At 38.5% G+C, this 18,182-nt stretch overlaps 1 protein-coding gene and 2 pseudogenes across 1 annotated transcript; 1 reads left to right on the top strand and 2 right to left on the bottom strand.

Moving 5' to 3' along the window:
• Positions 1-2,370: 2,370 nt before the first annotated feature.
• On the bottom strand, positions 2,371-2,980 carry LOC130944405 (transcription initiation factor TFIID subunit 13-like; annotated as a pseudogene).
• A 10,393-nt stretch (positions 2,981-13,373) lies between these two features.
• On the top strand, positions 13,374-14,491 carry LOC130943430 (transcription initiation factor TFIID subunit 13-like). Its single transcript, XM_057871306.1, has 5 exons — positions 13,374-13,476; positions 13,621-13,658; positions 13,759-13,818; positions 13,941-14,015; positions 14,360-14,491. The coding sequence occupies exons 1-5, from the start codon at positions 13,374-13,376 to the stop codon at positions 14,489-14,491; spliced, it is 408 nt and encodes a 135-aa protein (XP_057727289.1).
• Positions 14,492-17,496: 3,005 nt separating this feature from the next.
• Positions 17,497-18,154, bottom strand: LOC130944404 (transcription initiation factor TFIID subunit 13-like; annotated as a pseudogene).
• Positions 18,155-18,182: the final 28 nt, after the last annotated feature.

The following is an 18,182-nucleotide window of genomic DNA, read 5'->3' as shown; positions in this document are numbered from 1 at the left end:
TATAAGTCCCATTATACTCAAAGACTGAATCAAGGTATATAGTTGTTTGTTTTTTTCCTTTCTGTTCTGTCCAAATTGGAATGAGAAAATGAAAAAATCACCTACATAAGCCTATTCTACTACACTTATACAAAAATGTAAAAAAATATGAAACAACCTTGATTCAATTTTCTTCTCAAGGACTAGTAAACTCATGGTGTGTTAGTGGATATTTTATTCGGATTTTTATTTAAATAAATAAATAAATTATAATTATCAAAACAAATCATTATAAAATAATTATCGATTTAAATTTCCTACCTTATTTCGTTAATGTCATTTCGTTTACAATGTAAACGAGATAATGGGATATTTTATTCGGATTTTTTATTTAAATAAATAAAATAAATATAATTATCAAAAACAAATCATTATAAAATTAATATCGATTTAAATTTTCCTACCTTATTTCGTTAATGTCATTTCGTTTACAATGTAAACGAGATAATGTCATCTCGTTTTGTAAACGAGATAAGACATTAGCATGACACGTGTCTATTTCGTTTACACTGTAAACGAGAATGCAGTGCTGTAAATGAGATTGGGCCTGTTCGCGCTTATAAGAGGAAGTCGTCACAACATTATTCCGAGCTCCAATTTGACTTTGTCAACCCACTTTCTCCTCTATTTTAACCCTTTCTCGCCCTATTTAGACTCATACTGTGATGGCGCGCCAGGCGGGAAACGACTGAGACATCAACATGTTGAACGAGATGCCGCATTATGCCGGGACGGCCGACTTGAGGTTAGTTTTGCTTGTTTGTTTAATCTAAGTATGTGGCCATGGTTAGAGTAGTCGTGAAGAACCAGAATGTAATTTGCAGCTTTAGTAGTAGATCTCTAGGAGGAACTTAGAGCTCTATGTCCTTGTGGAAGGTTTGTTACGAAATAATTATTAGTTTCGAACTGTGTTTCTCTTGTGTTAGGTTGTTACGTTTAACGTTTCAGTTAGGGTTGGTTAGTATGCAATATGTAATCTAGAAACATGTGTAAGTTAGAAACATAGATATATGTTCTTAAGTAGATGTAGATGTAAATTATAAAGAAATATTTATTTAACTGTAATTTTTTTGTATATAATAGTAAATTGACATATTTACGAAACTAGAGGAAATTGTCAGAAATAAATAACTCATATTTTAGTATTAAATAGTATAAGAGTCGTCGTAATGTCCGAACTATTAGAGTTGCGCAGCCGGAAGCGTGAGCTTTGATAGTTTGGGTGTTACACCTTGCGGTAGTGGTGGAGAAGCTAGGGTTTCTTTCAGTTTCCTTTTGGTTTGGGGGAGAAGCTTTGTTCAGTTCACTAAACCTTAAAGCTTGAACTGAAGGGTGAAGAGAGGCACGCATGATTCTTTAAATTTCAAAATGGGGTTGTTTTAATTAAACCAGCCAGGTCCTAGTTCAGCAGTCTGCATGCGGATTTTGTAATTGCGATTTTTCAATTTAGACCGAACTACAGAGACATCCAGTTCTCATTAAGCTGCTCCAGTCTAGTTTTAAACTATGATGTAAAAAAGTGATGTTGACCAATAAAATATCCATTAATGAAGGATTTTTATTTAAATAAATAAAATAAATGTAATAATGACCAAAATAAATAATTATAAAATTAATTACCGATTTAAATCCCTACTTTATCTCGTTTACACTATAAACGAGATAGAAGAACAAATCGATGTAGCTTTAAACGGATGTGTAAGCCTTGGCATTCTCCACAAACATTTCTATTCTTTTTTCTATCTCGTTTTTCTCACGAAACAAGGTACAACGGCCAGTAACAGTGTATACATAGTTGTGCTTGTTATCCAATTGTCGTACGAGAATGGCGACAACGGGGTGACATTTGAATGCGTGGATCCGATATTGTTTTGAACTCAACGTGTGAATACGTTGTCGAATTTGAAGAGGTTGATATTGAGCAAGCTCGGTGGTACAGCAGTGAGGGAGATCGGAAGGGTGAGGTATAGGTTACTGGCACCCATGGGTAACGGAGTCTTCCGGTTTCACTATTCCGACTTCAAGGGGACGAGCATGTGCGACTGATGTTCGACATCCATGGGAGGATCAGGCAGAACAGGTAATGAAGTATTAGCCTCTTGACAGTACAGCTCTTTATATCATGCCTCAAAGCAATTGAAGACAAAATGGTGTTAAAGGCAAATCATAAGTGCATTTTCTTGGTAGTAAAAGCAGTGGATTTGGTATTGACAACCGTTACATGATTTGACATGTTTGACTAGATTGTTATCTAACTACTCTCAATTATCAACTTCAGATTAAGACAACTCCATGTGAAATTCTTTTATGAACAAAGAAGTACCTTGCGAATCAAATAAGGAAATCCTCAACAGATAGCTTCCCTCCCTGTGATCCAATATCTTGAGCTTTATGTACCTTCCGAAGAAAAATTTCAAAGCACAAAAAAAAGGTCCAAATTAATCCACAACACTGTAATTCGGTTGAACAAGAACAATGAAAAAGTTAGGTTTAAAAAATAAATAATAGGTTACCAATTCCGTGACCATATTCCACAACAATATCCTCCGTAAGCGCCACACTTTCAGGAAGAGGCTAATTGTGCGAAGCATAAAAGAGATCAAAGTTTAGTATCCTTAACATTCACATCCCAAAAAGTAATTAAGAGATGTAATAAAAGGTTAGGACACTTACATTTGGATCATCTCCAAAGCCGTACATCATGCTGCACTGTTTTAGCAAGCATAAGGAAAATTATTAGTGACAGTATGCATAAAAACTTTTTTCTTTTTCATCTTAAAAAGAAAAAGGAAAACAGAAAATTGCAAAAAAAAAGGAGGTTGGATAGGAGTGGTTACTAACGTTCTTTTTGGAAGACTCCTCTTTGCGCTTTGAAGAAGTTTCGGAAGGTTGAAAAGAAGCACTTCTGGTTCGACGAGCTTCCACCACCGGAACTGGTCATTCTTCCGCACAAGAAGAAGAAGGAAGAACGACGATGAGTTCAGATTTCTTCTTCAGATTCTCGTTGGTGTGGATAGTTTTGGAGTACCTTCGGTGAAGATCCTGCACTCTTGAGAATTGAGATTCTCTCTTTCCAATTCACAAGTTGTTTTCTATGATAATCGGTAACAAATTCAACTCTGATCATTTTTAGCAACAAGAAAACTAACTAATGATTACTCAGCAAGACAGCAACAAATGATGATAATCATTAACAAATTCATCTCGGTGTGATTTTCAGCAATAAAAACTAGCTAATATTTTCAGCGACAAATTATTCAAGGTTCGGTGATGATACTCAGTAACAAATCATGTCACTGATGATTTCAGAAAAAAAAACTTGTTCAGTGATATTTTCAGCAACAATTCAACTCTCAGCAACAAATTAGAGTGCAGTCATGAATTACAGCAACAGAACAGAAAAGAAAGATCATAACAATTTGTTGGAACTCACCAAATCGGGACCAGCTTGTGGTTGCGCGAAAGAATCTGACGGCGGCGGAGAGGAAGCTGACGGCGAGACTCGAAGCAAGAAGACCATCCCGGAGACCTGCTGGTTCTCATCATCAACACTCCCAGTCCACCCTTCTCCCTCCATCGATACCCATAAGGCCATAATCCCACCAGGATTTCCCTTCCACCCCCCTCGATACGAGCATACGACGTTGTTTCTCTTCAGCCTGAACGTCCTCCTTCCTCTCGGCAGAACCAGCAGATCCCTACTGGTCGTCATCGTCGCGCTCTGTCTCGTCACCGTCTCACACGTCGCGCCTCCCTTGCGCTCATCGTCGCCGGCGGCAGGTGTTTTTAGTAAAAGAGGTGATATACTTATATTTAAAAAAGAAAAAATTAAATGTTGACGGAAATAATTTCACATGTCTTATTGTTATTTGTCGATTTTAAATGTATCGGTACGTATGAATTTATCATCGTACCGTAGCAAACACCAATTTTTTTATCAAATGAATTAGAGAGCCCCTTCAATTCTACAATCACTGGACCTGGCATGTGAATGTAAAAATCTAAAAATGTGAAGAGAATTTGCCTTTATTTTTGGTCATAGAACTTGAATAGAAAGAAAACCCAACTCAGATCATTATCATCATCAACACTCCCAGTCCCACCCTTCTCTCCCTCCATCGATCCCATAGGCTATAATTCCACCAGGATTTCCCTTTCCACCCCCACTCGATACGAGCATACGACGTCGTTTCTCTTCAGCCTGAACGTCTCCTTCCTCTCGGCAGAACCAGCAGGTCCCTACTGGTCGTCATCGTCGCGCTCTGTCTCGTCACCGTCTCACATTCAGTCGCTCGCCTTCCTTGTGTTCATCGTCGCTGGCGGCGGTTTTAGTAAAGTGGTCATATACTATATATTTAAAAAGAAAAAATTAAATGTTGACGTGGAAAATAAATTCCACATGTCTTATTGTTATTTGTTCATATTTTTAATGTATCGGTACGTATGAATTTATCATCGTACCGTAGCAAACACAAATTTTTTTTATCAATGAATTAGAGAGCCCCTTCAATCTAAACATCACTGGACCTGGCATGTGATATGTAAAAATCTAAAAATGTGAAGAGATGTTTGCCTTTTTTTTAGGTCATAGAACTTGACTAGAAAGAAAAGCCCAACTCAGATTATAATCATCAACACTCCCAGTCCACCCTCTCTCCTCCATCGATACCCATAAGGCCATAATCCCACCAGGATTTCCCCTTTCCACCCACACTCGATACGAGCATACGACGCGTTTCTCTTCAACCTGAACGTCTCCTTCCCTCGCAGAACCAGCTGGTCCCTACTGGTCGTTATCGTCGTGCTCTGTCTCGTCACCGTCTCACACTCAGTCGCGCCCATTCCTTGCGCTCATCGTCGCCAGCGGTAGGTGTTTTAGTAAAAGTGGTGATATACTATATATTTAAAAAGAAAAAATTAATGTTGACGTGGAAAATAAATTCCACATGTCTTATTGTTATTTGTCCATATTTTAAATGTATCGGTACGTATGAATTTATCATCGTACCGTAGCAAACACCAATTTTTTTATCAAATGAATTAGAGAGCTCCTTCAATTCTAAACATCACTGGACCTGGCATGTGATATGTAGAAATCTAAAAATGTGAAGAGATGTTTGCCTTTTATTTTTGGTCATAGAACTTGACTAGAAAGAAAAGCCCAACTCAGATCATTATCATCATCAACACTCCAGTCCCACCCTTCTCTCCTCCATCGATACCCATAAGGCCATAATCCCACCAGGATTTCCCCTTTCCACCCCCACTCGATACGAGCATACGACGTCGTTTCTCTTCAGCCTGAACATCTCCTTCCTCTCGGCAGAACCAGCAGGTCCCTACTGGTCGTCATCGTCGCGCTCTGTCTCGTCACCGTTTCACACTCAGTCGCGCGCCTTCCTTGAGCTCATCGTCACCGGCGGCAGGTGTTTTAGTAAAAGTGGTGATATACTATATATTTAAAAAAGAAAAAATTAAATGTTGACGTGGAAAATAAATTCCACATGTCTTATTGTTATTTGTCCATATTTTAAATGTATCGGTACGTATGAATTTATCATCGTACCGTAGCAAACACCAATTTTTTTTATCAAATGAATTAGAGAGCTCCTTCAATTCTAAACATCACTGGACCTGGCATGTGATATGTAAAATCTAAAATGTGAAGAGATGTTTGCCTTTTATTTTTGGTCATAGAACTTGACTAGAAAGAAAAGCCCACTCAGACCATTATCATCACACACTCCCAGTCCCACCCTTTCTCCTCCATCGATACCCATAAGGCATAATCCCACCAGGATTTCCCCTTTCCACCCCACTCGATACGACATACGACGTCGTTTTCTTCAGCCTGAACGTCTCCTTCCTCGGCAGAACCAGCAGGTCCCTACTGGTCGTCATCGTCGCGCTCTGTCTCGTCACCGTCTCACACTCAGTCGCGCGCCTTCCTTGAGCTCATCGTCACCGGCGGCAGGTGTTTAGTAAAAGTGGTGATATACTATATATTTAAAAAAAAAAAAAATGTTGACGTGAAAATAAATTCCCATGTCTTACTGTTTTTTGTCCATATTTTAAATGTATCGGTACGTATGAATCTATCATCGTACCGTAGCAAACACCAATTTTTTTTATCAAATGAATTAGAGAGCCCTTCAATTCTAAACATCACTGGACCTGGCATGTGATATGTAAAAATCTAAAAAGTGAAGAGATTTTGCATTTTATTTAGGTCATAAAACTTGACTAGAAAGAAAGCCCAACTCAGATCATTATCATCATCAACACTCCCAGTCCACCCTTCTCTCCTCCATCGATACCCATAAGGCCATAATCCCACCAAGATTTCCCCTTTCCACCCCCACTCGATATACGAGCATACACGTCGTTTTCTCTTCAGCCTGAACGTCTCATTCCTCTCGCAGAACCAGCAGGTCCCTACTGGTCGTCATCGTCGCGCTCTTCTCTCACCGTCTCCACACTCAGTCGCGCGCCTTCCTTGCGCTCATCGTCGCCGGCGGCAGGTGTTTTAGTAAAAGTGGTGATATACTATATATTTAAAAAAGAAAAAATTAAATGTTGACGTGGAAAATAAATTCCCACATGTCTTATTGTTATTTGTCATATTTTAAATGTATCGGTACATATGAATTATCATCGTACCGTAGCAACACCAATTTTTTTTATCAAATGAATTAGAGAGCCCCTTCAATTCTAAACATCACTAGACCGGCATGTGATATGTAAAAATCTAAAAATGTGAAGAGATGTTGCCTTTTATTTTTGGTCATAGAACTTGACTAGTTATTGTTATTTGTCCATATTTTAAATGTATCGGTACATATGAATTTATCATCGTACCGTAGCAAACACCAATTTTTTTTATCAAATGAATTAGAGAGCCCCTTCAATTCTAAACATCACTAGACCTGGCATGTGATATGTAAAAATCTAAAAATGTGAAGAGATGTTTGCCTTTTATTTTTGGTCATAGAACTTGACTAGAAAGAAAAGCCCAACTCAGATCATTATCATCATCAACACTCCCAGTCCCACCCTTCTCTCCTCCATCGATACCCATAAGGCTATAATCCCACCAGGATTTCCCTTTTCCACCCCCACTCGATACGAGCATACGACGTCGTTTCTCTTCAGCCTGAATGTCTCCTTCTCGGCAGAACCAGCAGGTCCCTACTGGTCGTCATCGTCGCGCTCTGTCTCGTCACCGTCTCACACTCAGTTGCGCGCCTTCCTTGCGCTCATCATCGCCGGCGGCAGGTGTTTTAGTAAAAGTGGTGATATATATATTTAAAAAGAAAAAATTAAATGTTGATGCGGAAAATAAATTCCACATGTCTTATTGTTATTTGTCCATATTTTAAATGTATCGGTACGTATGAATTTATCATCGTACCGTAGGAAACACCAATTTTTTTTATCAAATGAATTAGAGAGCCCCTTCAATTCTAAACATCACTGGACCTGGCATGTGATATGTAAAAATCTAAAAATGTGAAGAGATGTTTGCCTTTTATTTTTGGTCATAGAACTTGACTAGAAAGAAAAGCCCAACTCAGATCATTATCATCATCAACACTCCCAGTCCCACCCTTCTCTCCTCCATCGATACCCATAAGGCTATAATCCCACCAGGATTTCCCTTTTCCACCCCCACTCGATACGAGCATACGACGTCGTTTCTCTTCAGCCTGAATGTCTCCTACCTCTCGGCAGAACCAGCAGGTCCCTACTGGTCGTCATCGTCGCGCTCTGTCTCGTCACCGTCTCACACTCAGTTGCGCGCCTTCCTTGCACTCATCATCGCCGGCGGCAGGTGTTTTAGTAAAAGTGGTGATATACTATATATTTAAAAAAGAAAAAATTAAATGTTGATGCGGAAAATAAATTCCACATGTCTTATTGTTATTTGTCCATATTTTAAATGTATCGGTACGTATGAATTTATCATCGTACCGTAGGAAACACCAATTTTTTTATCAAATGAATTAGAGAGCCCCTTCAATTCTAAACATCACTGGACCTGGCAAATGTGAAGAGATGTTTGCCTTTATTTTTGGTCATAGAACTTGACTAGAAAGAAGCCCAACTCAGATCATTATCATCAACACTCCCAGTCCCACCCTTCTCTCCTCCATCGATACCCATAAGGCCATAATCCCACCAGGATTTCCCCTTTCCCCCCCACTCGATACGAGCATATGACGTCGTTTCTCTTTAGCCTAAACGTCTCCTCCTCTCGGCAGAACCAGCAGGTCCCTACTGGTCGTCATCGTCGCGCTCTGTCTCGTCACCATCTCACATTCAGTCACGCGCCTTCCTTGCGCTCAACGTCGCCGGCGGCAAGTGTTTTAGTAAAAGTGGTGATATACTATATATTTAAAAAAGAAAAAATTAATGTTGACGTGGAAAATAATTCCACATGTCTTATTGTTATTTGTCCATATTTTAAATGTATGTATGGATTATCATCGTACCGTAGCAAACACCATTTTTTTATCAAATGAATTAGAGAGCCCCTTCAATTCTAAACATCACTGGACCTGCATGTGATATGTAAAAATCTAAAAATGTGAAGAGATGTTTGCCTTTTATTTTTGGTCATAGAACTTGACTAGAAAGAAAAGCCCAACTCAGATCATTATCATCATCACACTCCCAGTCCCCCCTTCTCTCCTCCATCGATACCCATAAGGCTATAATCCCACCAGGATTTCCCTTTTCCACCCCCACTCGATACGAGCATACGACGTCGTTTCTCTTCAGCCTGAATGTCTCCTTCCTCTCGGCAGAACCAGCAGGTCCCTACTGGTCGTCATCGTCGCGCTCTGTCTCGTCACCGTCTCACACTCAGTTGCGCCTTCCTTGCGCTCATCATCGCCGGGCAGGTGTTTTAGTAAAAGTGGTGATATATATATATTTAAAAAAGAAAAATTAAATGTTGATGCGGAAAATAAATTCCACATGTCTTATTGTTATTTGTCCATATTTTAAATGTATCGGTACGTATGAATTTATCATCGTACCGTAGGAACACCAATTTTTTTATCAATGAATTAGAGAGCCCCTTCAATTCTAAACATCACTGGACCTGGCATGTGATATGTAAAAATCTAAAAATGTGAAGAGATGTTTGCCTTTTATTTTTGGTCATAGAACTTGACTAGAAAGAAAAGCCCAACTCAGATCATTATCATCATCAACACTCCCAGTCCCACCCTTCTCTCCTCCATCGATACCCATAAGGCTATAATCCCACCAGGATTTCCCTTTTCCACCCCCACTCGATACGAGCATACGACGTCATTTCTCTTCAGCCTGAATGTCTCCTTCCTCTCGGCAGAACCAGCAGGTCCCTACTGGTCGTCATCGTCGCGCTCTGTCTCGTCACCGTCTCACACTCAGTTGCGCGCCTTCCTTGCGCTCATCATCGCCGGCGGCAGGTGTTTTAGTAAAAGTGGTGATATACTATATATTTAAAAAAGAAAAATTAAATGTTGATGCGGAAAATAAATTCCACATGTCTTATTGTTATTTGTCCATATTTTAAATGTATCGGTACGTATGAATTTATCATCGTACCGTAGGAAACACCAATTTTTTTTATCAAATGAATTAGAGAGCCCCTTCAATTCTAAACATCACTGGACCTGGCATGTGATATGTAAAAATCTAAAAATGTGAAGAGATGTTTGCCTTTTATTTTTGGTCATAGAACTTGACTAGAAAGAAAAGCCCAACTCAGATCATTATCATCATCAACACTCCCAGTCCCACCCTTCTCTCCTCCATCGATACCCATAAGGCTATAATCCCACCAGGATTTCCCTTTTCCACCCCCACTCGATACGAGCATACGACGTCGTTTCTCTTCAGCCTGAATGTCTCCTACCTCTCGGCAGAACCAGCAGGTCCCTACTGGTCGTCATCGTCGCGCTCTGTCTCGTCACCGTCTCACACTCAGTTGCGCGCCTTCCTTGCACTCATCATCGCCGGCGGCAGGTGTTTTAGTAAAGTGGTGATACTATATATTTAAAAAAGAAAAAATTAATGTTGATGCGGAAAATAAATTCCACATGTCTTATTGTTATTTGTCCATATTTTAAATGTATCGGTACGTATGAATTATCATCGTACCGTAGGAAACACCAATTTTTTTTATCAAATGAATTAGAGAGCCCCTTCAATTCTAAACATCACTGGACCTGGCATGTGATATGTAAAAATCTAAAAATGTGAAGAGATGTTTGCCTTTTATTTTTGGTCATAGAACTTGACTAGAAAGAAAAGCCCAACTCAGATCATTATCATCATCAACACTCCCAGTCCCACCCTTCTCTCCTCCATCGATACCCATAAGGCCATAATCCCACCAGGATTTCCCCTTTCCCCCCCACTCGATACGAGCATATGACGTCGTTTCTCTTAGCCTAAACGTCTCCTCTCTCGGCAGAACCAGCAGGTCCCTACTGGTCGTCATCGTCGCGCTCTGTCTCGTCACCATCTCACATTCAGTCACGCGCCTTCCTTGCGCTCAACGTCGCCGGCGGCAAGTGTTTTAGTAAAAGTGGTGATATACTATATATTTAAAAAAGAAAAAATTAAATGTTGACGTGGAAAATAAATTCCACATGTCTTATTGTTATTTGTCCATATTTTAAATGTATCGGTATGTATGAATTTATCATCGTACCGTAGCAAACACCAATTTTTTTTATCAAATGAATTAGAGAGCCCCTTCAATTCTAAACATCACTGGACCTGGCATGTGATATGTAAAAATCTAAAAATGTGAAGAGATGTTTGCCTTTTATTTTTGGTCATAGAACTTGACTAGAAAGAAAAGCCCAACTCAGATCATTATCATCATCAACACTCCCAGTCCCACCCTTCTCTCCTCCATCGATACCCATAAGGCTATAATCCCACCAGGATTTCCCTTTTCCACCCCCACTCGATACGAGCATACGACGTCGTTTCTCTTCAGCCTGAATGTCTCCTTCCTCTCGGCAGAACCAGCAGGTCCCTACTGGTCGTCATCGTCGCGCTCTGTCTCGTCACCGTCTCACACTCAGTTGCGCGCCTTCCTTGCGCTCATCATCGCCGGCGGCAGGTGTTTTAGTAAAAGTGGTGATATACTATATATTTAAAAAAGAAAAAATTAAATGTTGATGCGGAAAATAAATTCCACATGTCTTATTGTTATTTGTCCATATTTTAAATGTATCGGTACGTATGAATTTATCATCGTACCGTAGGAAACACCAATTTTTTTTATCAAATGAATTAGAGAGCCCCTTCAATTCTAAACATCACTGGACCTGGCATGTGATATGTAAAAATCTAAAAATGTGAAGAGATGTTTGCCTTTTATTTTTGGTCATAGAACTTGACTAGAAAGAAAAGCCCAACTCAGATCATTATCATCATCAACACTCCCAGTCCCACCCTTCTCTCCTCCATCGATACCCATAAGGCTATAATCCCACCAGGATTTCCCTTTTCCACCCCCACTCGATACGAGCATACGACGTCATTTCTCTTCAGCCTGAATGTCTCCTTCCTCTCGGCAGAACCAGCAGGTCCCTACTGGTCGTCATCGTCGCGCTCTGTCTCGTCACCGTCTCACACTCAGTTGCGCGCCTTCCTTGCGCTCATCATCGCCGGCGGCAGGTGTTTTAGTAAAAGTGGTGATATACTATATATTTAAAAAAGAAAAAATTAAATGTTGATGCGGAAAATAAATTCCACATGTCTTATTGTTATTTGTCCATATTTTAAATGTATCGGTACGTATGAATTTATCATCGTACCGTAGGAAACACCAATTTTTTTTATCAAATGAATTAGAGAGCCCCTTCAATTCTAAACATCACTGGACCTGGCATGTGATATGTAAAAATCTAAAAATGTGAAGAGATGTTTGCCTTTTATTTTTGGTCATAGAACTTGACTAGAAAGAAAAGCCCAACTCAGATCATTATCATCATCAACACTCCCAGTCCCACCCTTCTCTCCTCCATCGATACCCATAAGGCTATAATCCCACCAGGATTTCCCTTTTCCACCCCCACTCGATACGAGCATACGACGTCGTTTCTCTTCAGCCTGAATGTCTCCTTCCTCTCGGCAGAACCAGCAGGTCCCTACTGGTCATCATCGTCGCGCTCTGTCTCGTCACCGTCTCACACTCAGTTGCGCGCCTTCCTTGCACTCATCATCGCCGGCGGCAGGTGTTTTAGTAAAAGTGGTGATATACTATATATTTAAAAAAGAAAAAATTAAATGTTGATGCGGAAAATAAATTCCACATGTCTTATTGTTATTTGTCCATATTTTAAATGTATCGGTACGTATGAATTTATCATCGTACCGTAGGAAACACCAATTTTTTTTATCAAATGAATTAGAGAGCCCCTTCAATTCTAAACATCACTGGACCTGGCATGTGATATGTAAAAATCTAAAAATGTGAAGAGATGTTTGCCTTTTATTTTTGGTCATAGAACTTGACTAGAAAGAAAAGCCCAACTCAGATCATTATCATCATCAACACTCCCAGTCCCACCCTTCTCTCCTCCATCGATACCCATAAGGCCATAATCCCACCAGGATTTCCCCTTTCCCCCCCACTCGATACGAGCATATGACGTCGTTTCTCTTTAGCCTAAACGTCTCCTCCTCTCGGCAGAACCAGCAGGTCCCTACTGGTCGTCATCGTCGCGCTCTGTCTCGTCACCATCTCACATTCAGTCACGCGCCTTCCTTGCGCTCAACGTCGCCGGCGGCAAGTGTTTTAGTAAAAGTGGTGATATACTATATATTTAAAAAAGAAAAAATTAAATGTTGACGTGGAAAATAAATTCCACATGTCTTATTGTTATTTGTCCATATTTTAAATGTATCGGTATGTATGAATTTATCATCGTACCGTAGCAAACACCAATTTTTTTTATCAAATGAATTAGAGAGCCCCTTCAATTCTAAACATCACTGGACCTGGCATGTGATATGTAAAAATCTAAAAATGTGAAGAGATGTTTGCCTTTTATTTTTGGTCATAGAACTTGACTAGAAAGAAAAGCCCAACTCAGATCATTATCATCATCAACACTCCCAATCCCACCCTTCTCTCCTCCATCGATACCCATAAGGCCATAATCCCACTAGGATTTCCCCTTTCCACCCCCACTGGATACGAGCATACGACGTCGTTTCTCTTCACCGAAGGTACTCCAAAACTATCCACACCAAACGAGAATCTGAAGAAGAAATCCGAACTCATCGTCGTTCATTCCTTCTTCTTCTTGTGTGGAAGAATGACCAGTTCTGGTGGTGGAAGCTCGTCGAAACCAAGAAGTGCTTCTTTTCAACCTTCCGAAACTTCTTTAAAGCACAAAAGAGGAGTCTTCCAAAAAGAACGTTAGTAACCACTCCTATCCAACTCCTATTTTTTTTTCAATTTTTTTGTTTTCCTTTTTCTTTTTAAGATGAAAAAGAAAAAAGTTTCTTTTATGCATGTAACTGTCACTAATAATTTTCCTTATGCGTGCTAAAATAGTGCAGTGCAGCACATGATGTACGGCTTTGGAGATGATCCAAATGTAAGTGCCCTAACCTTTTATTACATCTCTTAATTACTTTTTGGGATGTGAATGTTAATGGATACTAAACTTTGATCTCTTTTATGCTTCGCACAATTAGCCTCTTCCTGAAAGTGTGGCGCTTACGGAGGATATTGTTGTGGAATATGTCACGGAATTGGTAACCTAATTTATTTATTTTTTAAACCTACCTTTTTCATTGTTCTTGTTCAACTGAATTACAGTGTTGTGGATTAATTTGGACCTTTTATTTTTGTGCTTTGAAATTTTTTCCTTCGGAAGGTACATAAAGCTCAAGATATTGGATCACAGAGAGGGAAGCTATCTGTTGAGGATTTCCTTTATTTGATTCGCAAGGTACTTCTTTGTTCATAAAAGAATTTCACATGGAGTTGTCTTAATCTGAAGTTGATAATTGAGAGTAGTTAGATAACAATCTAGTCAAACATATCAAATCATGTAACGGTTGTCAATACCAAATCCACGGCTTTTACTACCAAGAAAATGCACTTATGATTTGCCTTTAACACCATTTTGTCTTCAATTGCTTTGAGGCATGATATAAAGAGATGTACTGTCAAGAGGCTAATACTTTAGAATTTGTTGCAACTTTGCAACTTTCAAGTATCCATAAACATTGATCCAATTCATGATTGAACATTTTTGTTCAGGATTAATCCCAATTTCTTATACTGCTACAGGATTTGCCAAAACTTAATCGATGTACAGAATTGTTGTCCATGAATGAAGAGCTAAAACAGGCAAGGAAAGTCTTTGAATCAGATGAAGAGAAACTGAGGAAGGTTTTTGAGGTAGATGAAACAGTTGAATGATGAATGAGGAAAAGGGTATTGAATTGCATCGTTACTGAATTTAGGATTACTGCTTTTCCTGTTCTAAGATGTCTCTATCAAATTTTTGGAATTTTGGAGTATGTCCTACATTTGAAAATAGTCAATGTACCTTGGATAGTTGAATTGTAACTTTCTAATATATTTGTTCTCCAATTTATTGTGTCCATGATCTTGTGATTATAAGTCTGAGTATTAGAAAACAATTTTTGACTCATTAGGGTAACTTACCAAAATATAGGAGAAATTATTTGGTCTCTACCTTCTACAGTTATTATTATTTCTTTGAGAGTTATTTGGTCTCAGCAGGATAGTTTTTATCCTCCTTCTGTTGTACTCTTAATGTAGTGGTGGAATTGGGAATTGACCAGGGAATTTAAAAGGTTATCCAACATTAATCAAATTCAAATAAAGCTTTAAACAAAGTTAGTTTTCTGGTTGTGGCGAAGTAGTATTTCATTGTTTTCTCTTGGCAGTTGGTATGACCATTGCTTCCATTTAAGCAAGCCCCTAGAAATTGAATGTTAATACTTGATCTTTAGTAGTAGGATCTAGGTATTTTTCCTTTTCTTTTTTTAAATTGGATTATCACTTAGAATTTGGCTAGACTTGTATAAGCTTAGTGATTTTGAGCTTAGTGCAAATTTTAGAGTACTAGATAAATTAGGTATGTAATTCATTAGTATTGGTGACTATAATTGATTCGATTATAATAACAATTCCACCATAGTTTATAATGAAGATTAGATATCAGTCCCATTATACTCAAAGACTGAACCAAGGTATATAGTTGTTTGTTTTTTTCCTTTCTGTGTTCTGTCCAAATTGGAATGAGAAAATGAAAAATCACCTACATAAGCCTATTCTACTACACTTATAACAAAAATGTAAAAAAAATATGAAACAACCTTGATTCAATTTTCTTCTCAAGGACTAGTAAACTCATATGGTGTGTTAGTGGATATTTTATTCGGATTTTTTATTTAAATAAATAAAATAAATATAATAATTATCAAAACAAATCATTATAAAATTAATTATCGATTTAAATTTTCCTACCTTATTTCGTTAATGTCATTTCGTTTACAATGTAAACGAGATAATGTCATCTCGTTTTGTAAACGAGATAAGACATGTTAGCATGACACGTGTCTATTTCGTTTACACTGTAAACGAGATACATGCATGTCTGTAAATGAGATTGGGACTGTTCGCGCTTATAAGAGGAAGTCGTTCACAGCATTATTCCGAGCTCCAATTTGACTTTGTCAACCACTTTCTCCTCTATTTTAACCCTTTCTCACCCTATTTTAGACTCATACTGTGATGGCGCGCCAGGCGGGAAACGACTGAGACATCAACAGGTTGAACGAGATGCCGCATTATGCCGGGACGGCCGACTTTGAGGTTAGTTTTGCTTTGTTTGTTTAATCTAAGTATGTGGCCATGGTTAGAGTAGTCGTGAAGAACCAGAATGTAATTTGCAGCTTTAGTAGTAGATCTCTAGGAGGAACTTAGAGCTCTATGTCCTTGTGGAAGGTTGTTACGAAATAATTATTAGTTTCGAACTGTGTTTCTCTTGTGTTAGGTTGTTACCGTTTATAACGTTCCAGTTAGGGTTTGGTTAGTATGCAATATGTAATCTAGAAACATGTGTAAGTTAGAAACATAGATATATGTTCTTAAGTAGATGTAGATGTAAATTATAAAGAAATATTTATTTAACTGTAATTTTTTTGTATATAATAGTAAATTGACATATTTACGAAACTAGAGGAAATTGTCAGAAATAAATAACTCATATTTTAGTATTAAATAGTATAAGAGTCGTCGTAATGTCCGAGCTATTAGAGTTGCGCAGCCGGAAGCGTGAGCTTTGATAGTTTGGGTGATACACCTTGCGGTAGTGGTGGAGAAGCTAGGGTTTCTTTCAGTTTCCTTTTGGTTTGGGGGAGAAGCTTTGTTCAGTTCACTAAACCTTAAGGCTTGAACTGAAGGGTGAAGAGAGGCACGCATGATTCTTTAAATTTCAAAATGGGGTTGTTTTAATTAAACCAGCCAGGTCCTAGTTCAGCAGTCTGCATGAGGATTTTGTAATTGCGATTTTTCAATTTAGACCGAACTACAGAGACATCCAGTTCTCGGTTAAGCTGCTCCAGTCTAGTTTTTAAAACTATGATGTAAAAAAGTGATGTTGACCAATAAAATATCCATTAAATGAAAGATTTTTTATTTAAATAAATAAAATAAATGTAATAATGACCAAAATAAATAATTATAAAATTAATTACCGATTTAAATTCCCCTACTTTATCTCGTTTACACTATAAACGAGATAGAAGAAGACAAATTCGATGTAGCTTTAAACGGATGTGTAAGCCTTGGCATTCTCCACAAACATTTTCTATTCTTTTTTCTATCTCGTTTTTCTCACGAAAACAAGTGTACAACGGCCAGTAACAGTGTATACATAGTTGTGCTTGTTTATCCCAATTGTCGTACGAGAAATGGCGACAACGGGGTGACATTTGAATGCGTGGATCCGATATTGTTTTGAACTCAACGTGTGAATACGTTGTCGAATTTGAAGAGGTTGATATTGAGCAAGCTCGGTGGTACAGCAGTGAGGGAGATCGGAAGGGTGAGGTATAGGTTACTGGCACCCATGGGTAACGGAGTCTTCCGGTTTCGACTATTCCGACTTCAAGGGGACGAGCATGTGCGACTGATGTTCGACATCCATGGGAGGATCAGGCAGAACAGGTAATGAAGTATTAGCCTCTTGACAGTACAGCTCTTTATATCATGCCTCAATGCAATTGAAGACAAAATGGTGTTAAAGGCAAATCATAAGTGCATTTTCTTGGTAGTAAAAGCAGTGGATTTGGTATTGACAACCGTTACATGATTTGACATGTTTGACTAGATTGTTATCTAACTACTCTCAATTATCAACTTCAGATTAAGACAACTCCATGTGAAATTCTTTATGAACAAAGAAGTACCTTGCGAATCAAATAAAGGAAATCCTCAACAGATAGCTTCCCTCCCTGTGATCCAATATCTTGAGCTTATGTACCTTCCGAAGGAAAAAAATTTCAAAGCACAAAAATAAAAGGTCCAAATTAATCCACAACACTGTAATTCGGTTGAACAAGAACAATGAAAAAGTTAGGTTTAAAAAATAAATAAATTAGGTTACCAATTCCGTGACATATTCCACAACAATATCCTCCGTAAGCGCCACACTTTTAGGAAGAGGCTAATTGTGCGAAGCATAAAAGAGATCAAAGTTTAGTATCCATTAACATTCACATCCCAAAAAGTAATTAAGAGATGTAATAAAAGGTTAGGGCACTTACATTTGGATCATCTCCAAAGCCGTACATCATGTGCTGCACTGTTTTAGCAAGCATAAGGAAAATTATTAGTGACAGTTACATGCATAAAAGAAACTTTTTTCTTTTTCATCTTAAAAAGAAAAAGGAAAACAGAAAATTGCAAAAAAAAAAACAGGAGGTTGGATAGGAGTGGTTACTAACGTTCTTTTTGGAAGACTCCTCTTTTGCGCTTTGAAGAAGTTTCGGAAGGTTGAAAAGAAGCACTTCTTGGATTCGACGAGCTTCCACCACCGGAACTGGTCATTCTTCCGCACAAGAAGAAGAAGGAATGA

Source organism: Arachis stenosperma, chromosome 8 (genome assembly GCF_014773155.1).
Source record: "Arachis stenosperma cultivar V10309 chromosome 8, arast.V10309.gnm1.PFL2, whole genome shotgun sequence".
NCBI lineage: Eukaryota > Viridiplantae > Streptophyta > Magnoliopsida > Fabales > Fabaceae > Arachis > Arachis stenosperma.
The sequence above is the reverse complement of the archived record's forward strand: the minus strand, read 5'-3'. Positions and strand labels throughout refer to the sequence as shown.